Source organism: Pavona decussata, unplaced genomic scaffold (genome assembly GCF_977016875.1).
Source record: "Pavona decussata unplaced genomic scaffold, jaPavDecu1.1 SCAFFOLD_55, whole genome shotgun sequence".
Taxonomy (NCBI): Eukaryota; Metazoa; Cnidaria; class Anthozoa; order Scleractinia; family Agariciidae; genus Pavona; species Pavona decussata.
In genome coordinates this window covers 25,950-42,500 of record NW_028145477.1, presented here as the reverse complement: position 1 = coordinate 42,500, position 16,551 = coordinate 25,950, and the positions used below count along the sequence as shown (strand labels likewise).

Sequence of the window (16,551 nt, the reverse complement as noted above, 5' to 3'; positions counted from 1 at the left end):
CAAACCCACTAAGTAATACAAGACTAAGTAATACAACAAATTTAATTAATTTAGTATACATAAACGCGTAGTAAACACAATAAACGGTAACGTAAAAAAAAACTTTCTTAACCTAATTAATTATCTTAAACTAAATTACTTATTTCAGTTCAGTTCAGTCCTTCCTTGTTCTTGAAGTCTTCTCCAGGCACAAACAAATTGCTACTTCAACCACTCGCATAAACAAACCGCACCAACAACCGTTCACACAAACCTCTGCTTCTTCTCTTCTGGCGCCTTTTCTCTTCTTTGTTCCCGTCTTGTTTGACTCCGCCGCACTCAGTTTTATTTTCTATGCACACGCCTTGAAATCTTGTTCACTCGCCGCCGCTGACAAAAGGGTTTATGTCAAGGAAAACACGGCCGGCTCCTGCCAATGGCTCTTGACAGTGACTTGAACAATTTCGCCTTCGACCTTGCAATACAAACTTTTGCTTCTCCTTACTTCTTCTTACTTCTCTGTCCTTTTTCTCCTTCCAAGAATAACAACCAACTACACAACAACAACCTTGACCTCTATTTAAATACTGTACACAATTACGACATTACAAAGAAGATTCCAGAAAACGCTAACTACAATATGTACAATAAATGCTGATTACACAATAAGATACAAAATATACGGTAACGGGAATAATAATAGTTAATTAGATTACATTGAAATTTACAATACTACACACCATTTTCTAAGACAATAACTACTAATATACTAGTGACATTTTTTGACTGATAAAAATACGACGAATTAAGACTACAAATAATTAACAATAAACCTAACGAATTTAGATAATGAAAAAGAAACGACTAAATTTCTACATGCAAACACGAAACATGAAAATGCAAACATGAAATGAAAACAACAAAAACATGAATAATATGAATTTTGTGACACAGAGTGAAGGTGATAATTTCTCTTAGCTGGGGAAATAGTCCTGGATCCATATCTTATTACACGCATGATTCCTGACTGACGCTGATAAAGTTCAGCACCAAGACCGCTGTTTGAAGAGTCAGTGTGTAGAACAAATGGAAGACTATAATCTGGATAACCGAGGATCAGTGGGTTCACAAGACATTCCCAAAGTCTCTCTAGTACTCCCTGGTGTTCCTGTGTCCGACTGATAGCATAATTGGATTGGGCTTGCGTCCCATTTCTCTTCTGACCATGTCTTGTCGTTCCTGTTAAAGGTCTGTTGCCGTTAACCTCCGGTGTTTTCAGGAGTTTGAACAGCGGTTGTGCAATTCTGAAGAAATCTTGGATGTATTTTCGGTAGTATCCAAGCAAGCCCAAGAGTTTTCATACGTCTCCAAGAGTTTTTGGTTTGGTTTCCTTCAGGACAAGCACTGCTTTGATGTTTGATGGGTCAACTCGATATCCATCAGCAGAGACAATCCTTCCTAGGTAATTGACTTCTTTCTTAAACAACTTGCACTTCTTGGCTTTAAGCTTTATCCCGTGTGAACGCAGCCTCCGCAAAACACTTCGTACATTTTCTACATGTTCATCAAAAGTCTGACTAAAGACAATTATGTCGTCAAGATAAGGCACACAAATGTTGTCTCTGAGTCCTTCTAGACATTTCTCCATGTATCTTTGAAATTCAGCTGGTGCGTTCCTCAATCCGAGTGGGATCCGGACCCACTCGTAGAGACCCCAAGGTGTTACAAATGCGGTCATGTGTTGGCACTGAGGACTGACAAATCCCTGGTGATAAGCCTTGTCTTGGTCCAAGAGTGAGAACCACTTGTTTCCTCCTAGGTTTTCGATGGTTGTTTGTCAGCTAACGAAAGTCCACACATAGTCTCAAAGACCCGTCTCTTTTCCGAACACATACCACTGGCGACGAGTGTGCTAAATGAGACTTCCGAACCCATCCACGATTGAGAGGATCCCCCACATATTGTTTAACTTCTGGGTACAAGGGCTTTGGAATGGCTGTGTACTTTTTCTGGACAGGACGAGTGTCTGACAGATTAATCTTGAGCTCTAGACCTTCCGGGCACCATATGTCATCATCATTTTTTGAGAACGAGTCTGCTTCTTCTCTTAACATGTTAATCACTGCTAATTTCTGATCTTCTGACAGGTCTCCCAAGTCAACATCTGGCGGTGGACCTGTAGTCTCACTTCGGCATTGCTGCAAGACATGTACAGGTTGCTTTAGCTGCTGTTTCCCCTCGACCGTCAACTCGTTTGCATGAAGGACAGGGTCCTCTGTACTTTCTACCTCCTCTCTCAATTTCACCTCGAGTGGTGTAACAGATTTAACTTGCTGAAGTTTTCCTAACACTGTCCTGTCTCTCAAGGTGATATCATGCTCTGTGTTGTTTGTCACCCGAATGGCAACACGTGATGAAGTACCACCCCTGAGTGTCACTAGTGTTTCTGGGACCTCAAGACCTGACGGCCAAGGTGATTCAATGTCCGGTTCGAACAACACTGGAAGTCTTGATTCAGTTAGGCCCACCTTTGCTGAGCACGTTTCTACCACTGTCTCATTCTTTGGAACTACCACGTCTCTCTTTGTTACTTTCAGACTACACAGTTCACTTGGGGTTGTTGTCCTAATGAGTGTAATCAAAGCTTCAACATTCTCTTGTTTTGCATTCGGAAAACTCGAGCAAAGGGCACTAACTAATGTCTCTTCCTGGCTGTCAAGTGTGTGACTACCAGATTCTTTCACTAATTCTTCAATGACGTTGTATCCAACAATAGGGTGGTCCAAATTGATCAGGAAGATCAGGAAGGGTACTGCCATACCATGTTTGTCACCTGAGGTCGTGAGTTTGAAGGAAACTTTTATCCAGCCTTCGTATGGGATTTTACTACCATTTGCTACTTTAAAATCAAGTCCTTGGTCACTTAGAAGTTCCTCTATTTGACGAGGCTCGGCTGTAGGCAGGTTCGTAGCAATCCAGTCCTTAGAAACAATAGAAAGTGCACTGACTAAAAAGTCTTGGGGACTTTCCCTCGGTGACTGATACATAGTTGTGAGCTCTTGAAACAGTTCAGTACCTGACTTCTGTCTGTAGTGGGCCCTCAAAATTTGCCTTAATTTTGGCAAAGTCACTTCTTTCATAGTTTCTAAGTAGGACCTCAGCTTAAGGCTAGGGCTGATGGCACGAATAATAGCATTAATAACTCGCGTTCCTTGTACCTCTTCTCCAGCCCTGCATCAATCTGACGCATTAAACTTACGAAGGACAATCGGTCCTTTTGTTCCTCCCCTCCAATGACACCCATAATCTTAAAATCTCTCCGAAGAGCAGTTTTTACATCTACAAGTGACACTATGTTACCTTCCTTTGCTTTTGCAGATGGAGCGGACGTCGGTTTCGTGCCCTCGAGTTTCACTGAAGCCTCCTTTATAGCCTTCGTAGACGACTCCATCATTTTATCGAACTGTTTACGTAGAGCTTCGTATTCCACTTTCGCTTGCACCGATTCTTTGTTCTCATCGACGCTGTACGATTTTTCCAGCGATGGCGGAGTCCCAGAAATAAAATTCCAGAGTTCCTTAAGATATTCAATCTTGTTTTCGGTTTTGCCCATCTCAACCTCAAATTTATCACGAATGATCCGCGACATGGCAAGCTTCGTTTTACCTTTGTATTCACTCGATTCCAAGCCAATGTGCTCCGCTAACTGCTCCATTTCCAAGATTGGGAGCTTACGAATTCCTCCTTCAACCTGAAGTTGCAGTTCTTCGAGCTCCAAAGCCGTCACAGGATCAACAACATACAAATTCTGCCACAATCAGGAAAACAAACCACATTCCTTCGAGTTCGATGATCGCGCCGTCGATCGATCGTCACAAGAACGGTTCGTCCTGGCGGGGTCGCCAAAATGTTACCTGGGATCGATCACATGATCTCCACGCCGCACAACCGTCATCTCTCACATACTGCATGACCTGGTGACGGAAGTGAACAGTTACCGGAAACGGAAGTGCAATCAACCATTACTAATTCAAAATTCAAAACATCAGCTGTGGAGGTAGGCTCGATTTCCGCCGTCTCCCGGGTCCGGTCTGTGATCCTCCCCGAAGAGAGACGGCTGGACGCGTGACCCGTTGACCTTGTCTGTGACGTAATTGAAAAAATGATAATTTATGCGTCTCCGATGTCACTGGAAGTGAAACCAGACTCCAATTTTCTTGTTTATTTGGCGCGAAATTGCATCACGCGCTGTCGCGCTCCCGTGCCCACCCAAATGACTTTCGAAACTGTACGGTACATTTCTGTATTTTGCGACATATACATGTAGTCAACTTTCTTTAATCTTCGAATGGATGGTAAAGGGAAAAGCGACGATACTCCGAAAAAAATTAACTCGAATAGTGGTTGCTTCTTCTGTGGGTCCGAACTGACTGATTCTCGGAAGCGGACCAAATTAAATGGAAAAGTTTCTGATTTGCCAGAACGAATTTCCAGCGTATTGAATGTTCCTCTGTCAAGTATAAATGTGGACAGTTACATCTGTAACGAACGCTGTTATCGAGACCTAAAGCGCCTTGAAAAGATCCTTGAAGATGCAAAATCTCTTCAACAATCATTGCAAGAAAAGTTCACAACAAACAACCGAACAAAACGTTGTGTTCCGCCAAGTGTCTCAGCGCCGTCGAAATCGCTTCGCCACGTGACGGATCAAGGAAGGGGAAAGACTGCAAAGTGCTTGTCATTCGCAGAGATTCAACCAAAACCAAATCCCGATCCAGAACAGTTACCATTGGTTTAGCCTCTTCAAATTGTACCTTTGCTGGAAAGAAACATTTCCGATGGCAACTGCGAGGGAAATATTTGTCAGGTCCAGGTAAGTGTTAAAACTTAATTAGTTCGTTTACATTGCTTTGATAGAACGTGCAGGTCAAACCGTTTTAGGCATTATAATAAAGGCAGTGTCATTCAAAATTTCAGGCAATAGTGACTTACGAATCCGGAAGAAAAATTAGAGTGTTGCCTCAGGATCTTCATCGGCTTGGAAAAGCTTTGGCCAGGGGAAGCGGTTACAAATCTATCGCAGACGTGGTTATGGATAGTGCTACACTAAGACAAGGCGTAGAAGATCGTCTTTGTTCTGATGTGAACATTGAATGTAAGAGATTGTGTTCTAAGACAAACCCTACGCTGTTAAGAACGGCAACGAAGGACAACATTTTAAATTTCTCTTGGCGTGCCATCGGACAAGAAATTCGTGAAAAGTCGCCGCTATTTTATCGTCTTCTCTTGGCTTCCGCCGATCCAAAGTTACTTTCTAAAAGCAGCGACCCTGAAACAACTGAAAGGTACCCTGGTATTTGTACTGCGGCCGCTGTCTTGCTTAAAAACCGCGACAAAGGCATGACCTTGGTTCCTTATGTCATCAGCACCATTCTCACGGTGGGAGGGACTTCGAAACGGTTAAGCACAAAGTTGTTTGTTTTCCTCGTCGTGGTTCTATAACCAGTTTTTAGACATACTTGAATGATAAACATTATTTCAGTACGTTATCAGTCACCAATATTAGTAATTACCCATATGGCAAGGAACATGCTGTAGCGCATTTGTTGTTCTAGAGTTTTTTCATGTTTTTGAAAGAAAAGTAAATTATTGGGTTTCTTTTAGAGTCCATAATGTCTTGTTTATGTTTGTGCTATCTAAAATATCTATATACATTACAAATTTCGAGTTCAAGAAATTTTTAAAAGCCAAAAATATATTAAAACTTTACTAAGCTATAAGCGAAACTGCTCATTTCTAGATGGGTGACAGTTGAAATGATGATGATGATGATGATGATAATGATGATGATGACAATAATAATAACAAATAATAATATGCCCTCTAGGGAGTGGGTTGGTATGTGTTATTTGGAGCAACAAGTCCAAAAAAGTGTTTTTGGTTTATGTTTCAGGCCCTTGTTAGGCTCAACAAACTTGGTGTCACAATGTCCCCGAAAAGCATTAACAAGGCCCTAGATCTTCTTGGAGAGGATTTTGATCTCCCTATTAAAAGCTGGAAAGGTGACATTACTGCTCATCTTGAAAAATGTTCTGAGCTTGTACAAGAAGGTTGTGACCTTGAGACGACAAAAGAGGAATTGGTCCAATTGGCTGCAGCAGGTGCAAATGTAGCAGAACAGATTACAGCAGCAAATGTATCCCAGTCCAGCATTAATGTGGAAAAAAAGAAGCTTTTTGAAAATCGACCTAGCAGCTTCAACTTAGTTCTGGATAATGTGGACCTTAAAGTTCTTGCTTCAAATATGACATCAGATGACCAGAATAAAGATTTTCACTGGTGTAATCACAATGCGTACTTGGACCGCGTGAACCCCACCCATTTAGCAGATGATTCACCAATAGCTGATCTTGAAGATGTACCAAACAGCACTTTCCTTCCCAGCTTTAATGACCAGAATTTATTACTGTCTGACTTCACTGTTCTCGTTGGTAGGGTCCTGGTGGAAAATTTCAGTGCTTTTGAGATATTCAAAGATGTCATACCCTTACACATCAAACATAAGTACTCAGATGAAATGAAGAATAAAACAGAAACAGTAAGATTATTATTGTTACAGATGTAACTCAGACTAACCCAGTTACTTATCTTAGATCTTCAAAAATGCATGACATTGGAATTTATCAATAAAAAAATATTATGAGTAAAAACAGTAAAAAAAATAACTAATATCAGTTTCGTCATTTTCTTCACATTAGGTTCATCTTGGTGTCATTTTTAAAGATGAAAATTTGGGAGAGGACATAATCGATATTGTAAGGGAACTCCATGGCATGGTGCCAGTTGTACTCAAAGATGGAAAAGAGGTGTTTGACCGTGTCCCTGTTGTTGGAGACCAGAAAACAATGGAGAGAGGGGTGGAAGCACAGTTTTCTGTCCGCAATGCCTACATCAAAACACGTAGATTGGAGGGCCTGTTCTTTCAACTTGCTGATTGGCATCATGAAAACAAGTTCCTATCGGTAAGTTTTTGAAAAAAATTATTACCACGTGACACATCATACAGTCAAACCAGTAAAACCACGACTACTTGAAGTATTTCAGGAATATTTATTGTGTTAGGACACAGAAACTAGCAGCAAAACCACAAAATAAATAACGTTCCTGCTTGCAGTTTATTCTCTCACACCTAACTGACTTTCTTCTTCCAGCACAATAACATTCCAGAAATATTTCCATTATGTACAGTTTTCCTGGTTTCATGAAAGTCTGCAGTCAGAGAGGAATAACTCATCACTGTCACAGTGTGTGTCAATAGGAAAAATTAATGAGAATAGTTTTTTTTTTTCTGTCAAATCACTACATTTGAGAACTATTATGAGAAACCACCTCTCCTGTGTGACATTTCTCGAGAATGTTTCATTGGAATATAAATGAAACAGTTTATTTAGCCACACCTTTTTTCTTTTATCCAGTTAATTTTTCTAGATACTACAGCGGTTCCTCAGCATCTGACAAGACTTCGCTGTTTGCTTTGAGAAACCTTGTGAACTGGCGTGATGTAGTCAGTGATGCTCAGCAAAAACCTGCTCCATGTAAGCGATTTGTTAATTTGGTGTTGGATGCAAGTATCATTGCTGCAGCCCTTAAGTTCTTTGGCATGGAAACAACAGAAGACACACCCACAAAGAACAGTATCAGCCCAGGATTAGCAACAGGACTCAAGGTGGTGCGCCAACGTTTTTTTTATAGAGTGATCAAAGAATTCATTCAAACCTATGTAGTTGATGGAACTCTTTATGAAAATCACTTCAACAATATTCAAGCACTACAGGAATGGGAAACAGCCCTAACTAATCAGCCTACACTTCCAAATGGCAGGTACCCCTGTAGATTCCCAGGGTGTTCAAGCTCATTCAAACATGATGGAGTCCACAGGATGAGGCATGAACTGTCTCATGACCCCCCACCCACCATTCCTGAGGAACCAGTACTTGTTAATACTGTGCCTGATCCTACTGATCAAAATCCTAAACCCAAAGATGACATGTTTGACTATCACTGTGGCTTCATGAACATGGCTTTACTGTTACGGAACTTCATGGATGCCGTAAAAGAGGGTGATGGTGAAACGATAATCAGATGTATTAAGATGTTCCTTTTACATTTCAAACAGGATGGCAGTGGCAGCACCAAGTATGCTTTGGAGACTTTGTTCCACATGTTTCAAATGTATGCTTTGCTCAGTCCTAGAGAAGCAGAAAGGATTAAATGTAACAGAACAGTCATCAATCATGGCAAGCCAGGATGTAATGTTGCCATGGATCTAGCCTTGGAACATGACAATCGTTTGATCAAAGATATGATTAGAGGTCTGGGGGCTAATATCAGTGAAGCTAGTGTTCGTAGAATCTGTAGGGCATTCTTTGTCATCAAAGTGTTTTTGGAACACCTAGACCTAGAGATGAAAGTTAAGAAAAACTCAGGTGAACATACCAAGAAATCTGTTGGGCAGGACTTGAAGAAAGTCGTTCAAACACTTCATGAACAGAATGTATTTGGTAAACAGCCAACCCGGGAAGCAATGTTTTCCTTTCCAGACTGTCCAAGAGACTACCTCCAGTTGCTAGAATCAAAGGGATTATTCTCTTGGATAAATGAGCATAAGAAAAATGTCAGACTTGGAAAAAGAACGCGATAAATCCATACAAAATAATTACATATTTTAGTCAAATCTATGTGCAAATCTCCCCAACAGCGGCTGGTAATCGAGCCTAATCTACTGAAGGCAGCCATTTTGTCTAAAATACTAAAAATGTACCTTTCTACAGAAAGCTTTATCAATGGGACACAAATCTTTCTTTTTTTTTTTTTTTTCTCGATATGTTAAAGGTTCCTAGTCAGCCTCCGCCATTTTCGATGCCATTGAAATTATTGATATTGCATGGTGAAGTGAAATCTTATTGCTTAACTGTAAGTTGTGTTCCTGAAAGTATGTTTCATTATCTTTAGTAGTTTCACAGTAATTTCGTTCATTTCGACATGCTCCGAATAACATATAATAGCCAAACTTTCGCATATAAACAGAAACAAAGGTGTGGCTGACTAGGGCACTTTAAGTGGCTTCTTCAGCATGCCAAGAAAGTCGTGTCCGATACCCCTAGGCTAGTGGATTTTGTTCTTAAGGGAAAGTGAAGTTTTTTGGAAAATCCAAATTTCAGAAGCACTGTAATCAATGCTGCTTATCAAAAAAAAAAAGAAAAAAACAAATTAAGGGGGTATGGGGGGGGGGGACACTTTTTAAAAGGACTCTTGGGTTAGTACATACTGGACAGTCTGGTGACAACTTACTCGAATGGCAAGCCATAAAACTGACTTTCTTTGCACCCTGTTCTTATGGTAGGTTGTCTGCATTAGGCAAACATTTTCAATTGTTAATTAAATTTAATGAACATTCTCTGTACAATACCCTCAAGGCTTTACGGTATAGGCTTAAGTTAACATAGACTTCAATGAAACTGATTCTGATACAGCTTTACCACCCAATAAAGAATATTGTTTCCCAATAATTTAAAACATTTTTCTAAAGAGCTTATTTTACAACCGATATGAACAGCTTTTTGACATAAGAAATGGGATATTTCAACAGACCATTCACAACACTGTTTATTTACAACAAGTCTGTTTACCCAACAGACTTTGCAGCCTCTAGTTCCAAGCAAGACTAGATCAGCCACATTTCCATCTTGTACCTAATGAACTATACCACAATATTACAAGTATATTCTGCTTGGATTGGATGTCTAAATCATCTCACTGTTGAAAAAACCTAAAAAGGCTTTTGACCTTTGCAGGGATAATGAGCCGGCAGACCTGCGACACCATGGAAATCGAGCCTATAACAATAATATTAGTAATTTGCATATTTGTGAGTTGATGTACAGTAATCTGATCCAGTTTTCTGACTAAACCAAGGTTTTTTTTAAAAATCTGATTTCTTACTCAAAAGAACATGTACATGTCCAGGTTAAGAAAAAAGGAAACGAACACCAGACATCATGATACTGTTTTGAATGCTTCAGTAATCCCTAACAGCTAAATATAAAAATGTAAAGAATATCATGACATTTGTGGGTTAACAGATTGAACAAAACCTTCAGTTTACTCAACATCAGAGCCAGACTCTTCTTCATTGGCCGCAAAAAGGCTATCCTCAGTAGTATAAAACATTTCTTCTTGAATGCCAGCCAAGACAGAATCCTCAACGTCAAAATCAAAAATATCCATATCAGCAAACTCTGATGTGTCACTGTGTTCAAGCTCTTCAACAGGTTCACACACATCAACATCATGGAAGACTTGGCTAAAGGTAAACAAAACTTCCAAGGCCTCACTTAAATTCCAAATGTCAACAAATTTGAAAATGTCAGTGACACTGAAAATATTCTCACAATTGGTACAAATCTGTTCCACATGCAGATCTCCAAATGCACCATACAACTTTGCAGGAGTAAACAATGGCACGTTTTCAAGTCTTACTCTGCGCAAATATTGCCCTCTCAAGGCTTTCTTTAGGTAATTCAACTTTTGACGTAGATTACCCCTCTGAGCATCACTCACTCCTCTAGAAATACAATCGGTTGGTCCCTCTTGGATATCTGTTAACTGTGACTGAAAGAAAACAAAATCACAACAGCCCCCCTGGCATTTACAGTTTTTCTTGCAAAAATCACAACAATTATGCGCTGGTTCAGCTGAAGGCAATTTTTCGAGGTCAACATCAAAGTTTTTAAGGAGTAATTTCCTTCTGCATGTAGATGTTTCCCGCACATAACTTTTTATTTCCTCAGAACAGTGCTTCATCATAAGGCTTGAGTAGAGAACCACAGACTTGCACATCTCATCGTTTGACCTACCAGCCCTGCCGCTTTCTTGCAGATACGTTTCAAGGTTGTAAGAAGGGCCATATTGCTGAACTGTCTTGACATTCTTGCAATCAATGCCCATACCATAGGCAATGGTGGCTATCAAGACACGGACTGAGCCATTTGGTTCCCCCATTGACTCCAAAGTATGATCTCTATTGAGATCATCAATTCTACGGTGGAACATTTCCACAGCCCTCTTCTTAGGGTCACCAGAATTGTCAATGTACATGTCATCACCAAGTTCTGACACGAAGAAAGAATACAAAAAAGTGGTGACTTTGATTGTCTGGCAATATATAATTGTCCTCTCAGTTAATCCTTTTTGCTCCCGTAACTCTTCAACTAATGCCTTGAATGTTTGAGCACGATCAGGGGTGATAACTTGAACAGCATAACTTATGTTTTCTCTGTTTGGGCTATCCATAATCAATGCTGGGCTTTTCATCTCAAGAGACCGCATGATCTTGAGTCTTGTGGAAGTGGTCGCTGTAGCAGTCAGTGCAATCAGGGGCACTTTACCGACAATTGAGCGGATCTCGTTGATCCGGCCAAACCATTTTCTAAAAGCCATTTCTCCTCTCTTCACTGCATAACCCCTGAAATGGAAACATACAATAACATGTTAACTGGGGTGTAGCGTGGTTTTTCCAGTTAGGTATGCACAGGAAGGAGTAGTGAAACAATCACAGAAGACACAAGCCTCTAGGGGTGTGCTCTCTGAAATCTTTTTTTTTATTTTTAGGGCCTCTGAAATGCCATTTCCCATGATTTTCAGGGGGGAATAAGTAAGTCAATAAAGACATAAATGAAATAAAATATATATTTTTTTAGAGTTTTGAGGTACACTCATGATTAAGTTAAAGTTGTGGATAGCATTTATTTTCCATTTCTACTTAGTTTTCTTTGCCATTTCCTTTGCCTCCTTTCCCTAGGTATTCATAATCTCAAACACTTAAAACCAGAGGACACAGGAACTTAGGAATAATCCTAGGCCAAAAAAAATTATTCTCAGCTGTAATTTTTATCAACAACACATACTTCACGTACATGCCAGAGAGACAACTGAAGACTAATTTAATACACGTGATTGTATGTATGCCTAGGAAAGGAAATATCTCTAGCACCGCAACTGGTTGTGATATATCACATGTATGTCTCAAAATAACATCTTCTTTAAAGAAATACAGCACAGCTACATTATCTTATCCTACTTTGAAATTGAATCATATAATGCAAATCGATTACATGTAAGAGTGTATTCTTCATCTAGATATTCCACAGTTTTCAATCAGAATTTGTCCACATGTTAATATAAAGAATAGCTTCGCTTTAATTAGCCTCTATTTCCGCCGTCTCTGAAAGAGTGCTTACGTCTTAAAAATAAGGACGAGGGTCAAAATAAAGAGGGAAACGCGTAAAGGCCAATAGACTTACCAGTGAGAAATGCAGTGAGCTTCATCAACTTCAACCAAACACAATCTCTCTTTGTAGGCATCGTTGCTGAGCATTGCCCGCCATCTCTTTGTAGATAAAAATGCCTCGGGTGAGCCATACTCGATTTGGCATTCCCCGCGTTCCACACTTTGCTTCGCCTCTTCGCTCTCCTGTTCGTCCCCTATAAACTCGGCCTTGATTCCCACAGACTTAAGGTATCGCACTTGGTCTTGCATAAGAGATTGCAGAGGAGAAATCACAATTGCGATCGACTTCGCATTTGACAAAGGTCTCACTGTGTCGAAAACGATCGGTGCGGACTGAAAAATCAATGATTTTCCAGACCCCGTTGGTTGAATAATGAACACATCTTGACCTTTAACTATGTGTCGCAGTGCCTCTTGCTGAGAATCTTCTAAATTTTGAAGTTTAAAGGACTCTAAAACTCGCTCGAAAGCCAAATTCATCTTATTGACATCGTCCGCCATTTTGACAACTCTGTTTGATGTGATAAATTATGCGACAATCCTTGCCAGACGAAAATCTGCAGGTGAGAACATGATTGGCTTAAACCAACAAAGAAAATCGCACGCGTCCAGCCGTCTTTTCGGGGGGGGGGGGGGGGGGGGGTGAGTGCGGGCTCATTTTCCCGAACAGCGGCTGGTAATCGAGCCTACTGTGGAGGGAGATTTAAACATGGAGAATTATTCATCGAAAAGGTCCGCTCCACAACAAGAAAATCCGCCAGAGAGGAAACAAGCTAAATTATCTGGCAGGGAAAAGCACGCTTTTGTTTTTAAATGGTAAGATTATGGAATGTTTGAACGCGCATTGATTTCTTTAGGTTTTTAAAAACGGCCATGTCAACTTTATTTGCAGGCTTTCGATGAATTACATAAGAGATTATCAGTCCTTCACGCCAATGAAAGCCATTCTAGAGGACTACAAAAACAAATATCCGGAGAAGGAAAATATAGATTTACCAGCATCTGAAATGGGAGTGATCTTAAAGGAGGTCTTTCCAGATGCGACTAGAGTACAAAGGAGAGTCAACGGTTGCCGATCGTGGCTGTATCCAGTTCTAAAGTTGAACTCGAACGATCCCCAGCAGTCACACTCAGCTGATGTTATAAGATGGGAAGACCTGCCAAAATTCACTTCTGGGCTCGGTTGGCAGTTATCGGACCAAACAGACCAGTATTTTGAATGGATGAAGATCCGATCTCAAGACGTATGCAACGGAAAAGCACGGGCAAAAACCACAGAGTCAACAGACTTTAGGGCATGCGCATATGACCTGATCAATGGATAAGCGTAACGCAGACTCTGGTAATGAGATTGGGTACGTCATTTCCGTCACCAGGTGTGAAAGCGATGCGTTCAAGCTGTAAATTTCGCTCGCCGAAAATGTAGGTTTATCGAATGTTTCGACGGAATTTTCGCGATGTTTGGTTAGATATAGAAATCCTAGCTCAGATACGAAAACTGAAGCTTTTTAATTGAATTTCGCCCGAGTTATGGCGATTCGAAAAAATAAGCTTAAATCGGTCTCCTCCCTTTCCGAATTCTTGAGTGTTATTCTAGCTAAGCAAACTTCCGAGCCCACAGTAATTTGGCCGGCAGTAAATATTTTGTGTAACGCAATCGTAACGCAATGTAAAACGAACGGATTAGCGTGTTTTATATGATCGAATTGAACTCCTCTGGACCCTGTAATATCTTTGGACAGAAATAATATTTTCTTCTGATTTTTTTTTTTTTTTTGAAGAAAGCTCTCAAGCATATCTATTCCAAAACGTTGAAACCTCAAATATGGCAGCGATCCGCACGCAGACGGTCCTAAAGGATAGCTGATACCTTAAGGCCTAACTCACTTCGTATCCGAAAATAGCGCTGATGTATTGCCTGACTTAAATTTATCGCAAGAGAGGTTACTAAAGAGTGTACAACTAATTGCTGATGAGGTTAATTTCTTCCACAGCTTGCTCCTCTGGAGAAGTCCTGACCGGATCAAGAGGATCCTTTTCAAGCCCAAATTTTCCAAACAACTTCTCTAGCTACATCACATGTACCTGGCATATCACAGTTCCCAGTGGCTACATAATCAAACTCAGCTTCCGTAACTTTAAATTAGGTCACCCGTCGAGAAGCAGATCACGTCTTACAATCACAAATGTTGCTTCTGATGATAGATATCAGCCATTCCATTTGTTTGGTGATTACCTTCCTCCTCCGGTGTACTCTGTGGGCAATTCCATTCAAGTGAACTTTATGTCTCTCAGTGGTCAGTACTCGGGATTTAATGCATCCTACACGGCCATCACTAATGACTCAGGTAGGTTTACTTACGGAGTTTGCTGGTCTCTGTCACGGCAGGCATGTCCGTTAACCTTATTTAGAGCTGGCTGAGGAGGGGGAGGAGGTGGAGTAGGTTTCTACCTTCCCCAATGAATGAATGAGTATTGACGCTATAAAAATGTAAAATGTGTGTCTGTAAATACAACTTGTAGGGCTCATAAGAGGTCCAAAGATTTTCCTTTTGAGATTTTGCAAATCGGGAAAGTTCATGGTTTCTTTTGATGTCGAGAGCTTGTTTACTAACATACCCCTGGAGGAGTGTGTCAACCTGGCGGTTGACTACGTCTCCAAGGGCAATCCTGATCTCCAGCTTACTACAACTGAACTCAGAAACCTTTTTAATTTTGCCACTGCTCAAACACATTTCTAGTTTAAGGGTTCGTTTTTTGATCAAATTGATGGGGTGGCAATGGGCTCTCCCCTTGCCCCGGTGTTGGGTTATCTCTTCATGGTTCACCATGAAAGGATTTGGTTGGAAAACTATATGGCCTCCAGTATTTTATTTTACGGACGCTATGTTGACGATACTTTTTGTCTATTTGAAACATACGTTTCACCATGGAAAAAGAGATGGATAAAAAAATCCGCTTTCTGGATGTTCTGATTGATAACAGTCAACCTCTATTTCCTATCATCAGGGTCTATCGCAAGAAAACTTTCACCGGTCTACTAACTAATTATTTTAGTTTCACCCCATTCTCTTACAAACTTGGCTTAAGCAGGACCCTAGTCGACAGAACATACAAGATCAACAACACGTGGGTAGTCTTTCATGAGGATATCAAGAAATTGTTAGTAATTTTACGTAAGAACCTATTCCCCAGTCATATCGTTGAAAGGGTCATCAGGCAGTACATTACTAAACCTCAGACCCTTCCGAACATACCTGCTAGTCCTCCCTCCATTTCTACACGATTTTTCAAATTACCTTATGTTGGGCCCTTCTCTATTTCAGCACAAAACAGATTTCGCAAACTACTTTGACGTTATTGTAACGATCTTGATGTTAAGCTAGCCTTTTCTCCCCTCAAGATCAGTAACATGTTTAGTGTAAAGGACCCTGTGCCTGTTGAGCTTCGTTCGAATGTTGTCTACAAGTTTACCTGTGCAAGCTGTAATTCTTGCTATGTCGGCGAAACCAGCCGACACCTCTCGACACGCATTCGCGAACACGTCAACAGGGACAGGACCTCACATATCTTTCAACACCTTCAACAATCCGAGGCTTGCCGCCATTCCTGCTCTGCTGAATGTTTCAAAGTAATAGACCATGCGACCACAAAATCAGAATCCCAGAATCCCAGAATCCTTTGCACCTGAAAAATACCTTTGTCAAATTCGAGCCAAGGAGGCTGCCACACAACATGGAAATGGTATAACACTTACCAGAAAATATTCCTCATATCAAGATTGTGGGATGACATCATTAGTCACGTTACCAATGCCAGAAACCCGTTTGAACTCATTGCGAGGAAGTACACCTATCAATTCCAAAATAATACAGCGTAGTCAAAAAATAAATTTGTGTGAGGTATATAGCAATGGCCATTTACGGTCTTGCATCTTAAAATTAAGGGGGCTGTACACAAAAGACACAAAAACCGAAAATCTCGGGGTCTAAGTCGAGAGGCATATCTTCTTGAGTTTAAAGCGCGTTGCAACATAAATTTGCATGTATATAGATGTTTATGTGAAGTACCTACCATAACATTGTTACCATGGTGACGTCATCGGTCACATGACCAGGACGCTCGGAATTTTTCGTGGATTTTGTAAAACCACGTTAATCCCAATGGTAGGTATAGAAATTTTGGTATAAAACATTAATTTAAAAGGGGCATTATTATTTCTT

General features: G+C 40.5%; 2 protein-coding genes and 2 pseudogenes across 3 annotated transcripts in view; 3 read left to right on the top strand and 1 right to left on the bottom strand.

The window, feature by feature from the left end:
• Nucleotides 1–16,551, top strand: part of LOC146480095 (uncharacterized) — a 129,110-nt pseudogene that overhangs the window by 96,148 nt on the left and 16,411 nt on the right. Inside the window, exon 6 of the transcript XR_014864786.1 lies at nucleotides 14,323–14,676. The product of XR_014864786.1 is annotated as an uncharacterized LOC146480095 (transcript). The remainder of the gene's footprint in view (nucleotides 1–14,322; nucleotides 14,677–16,551) is intronic.
• On the top strand, nucleotides 4,839–9,087 carry LOC146480098 (uncharacterized). The gene is made up of 4 exons (XM_085110055.1): nucleotides 4,839–5,472; nucleotides 5,933–6,577; nucleotides 6,738–7,005; nucleotides 7,455–9,087. The coding sequence occupies exons 1-4, from the start codon at nucleotides 5,071–5,073 to the stop codon at nucleotides 8,678–8,680; spliced, it is 2,541 nt and encodes an 846-aa protein (XP_084966181.1). The 5' UTR covers nucleotides 4,839–5,070; the 3' UTR covers nucleotides 8,681–9,087.
• Nucleotides 9,775–12,732, bottom strand: LOC146480097 (uncharacterized). Its single transcript, XM_085109962.1, has 2 exons — nucleotides 12,342–12,732; nucleotides 9,775–11,503 (listed from the first exon to the last, which is right to left on the bottom strand). Exons 1-2 carry the CDS (start codon nucleotides 12,575–12,577, stop codon nucleotides 10,141–10,143), a joined length of 1,599 nt encoding a protein of 532 aa, XP_084966088.1. The 5' UTR covers nucleotides 12,578–12,732; the 3' UTR covers nucleotides 9,775–10,140.
• LOC146480096 (uncharacterized) lies at nucleotides 14,908–16,019 on the top strand (annotated as a pseudogene).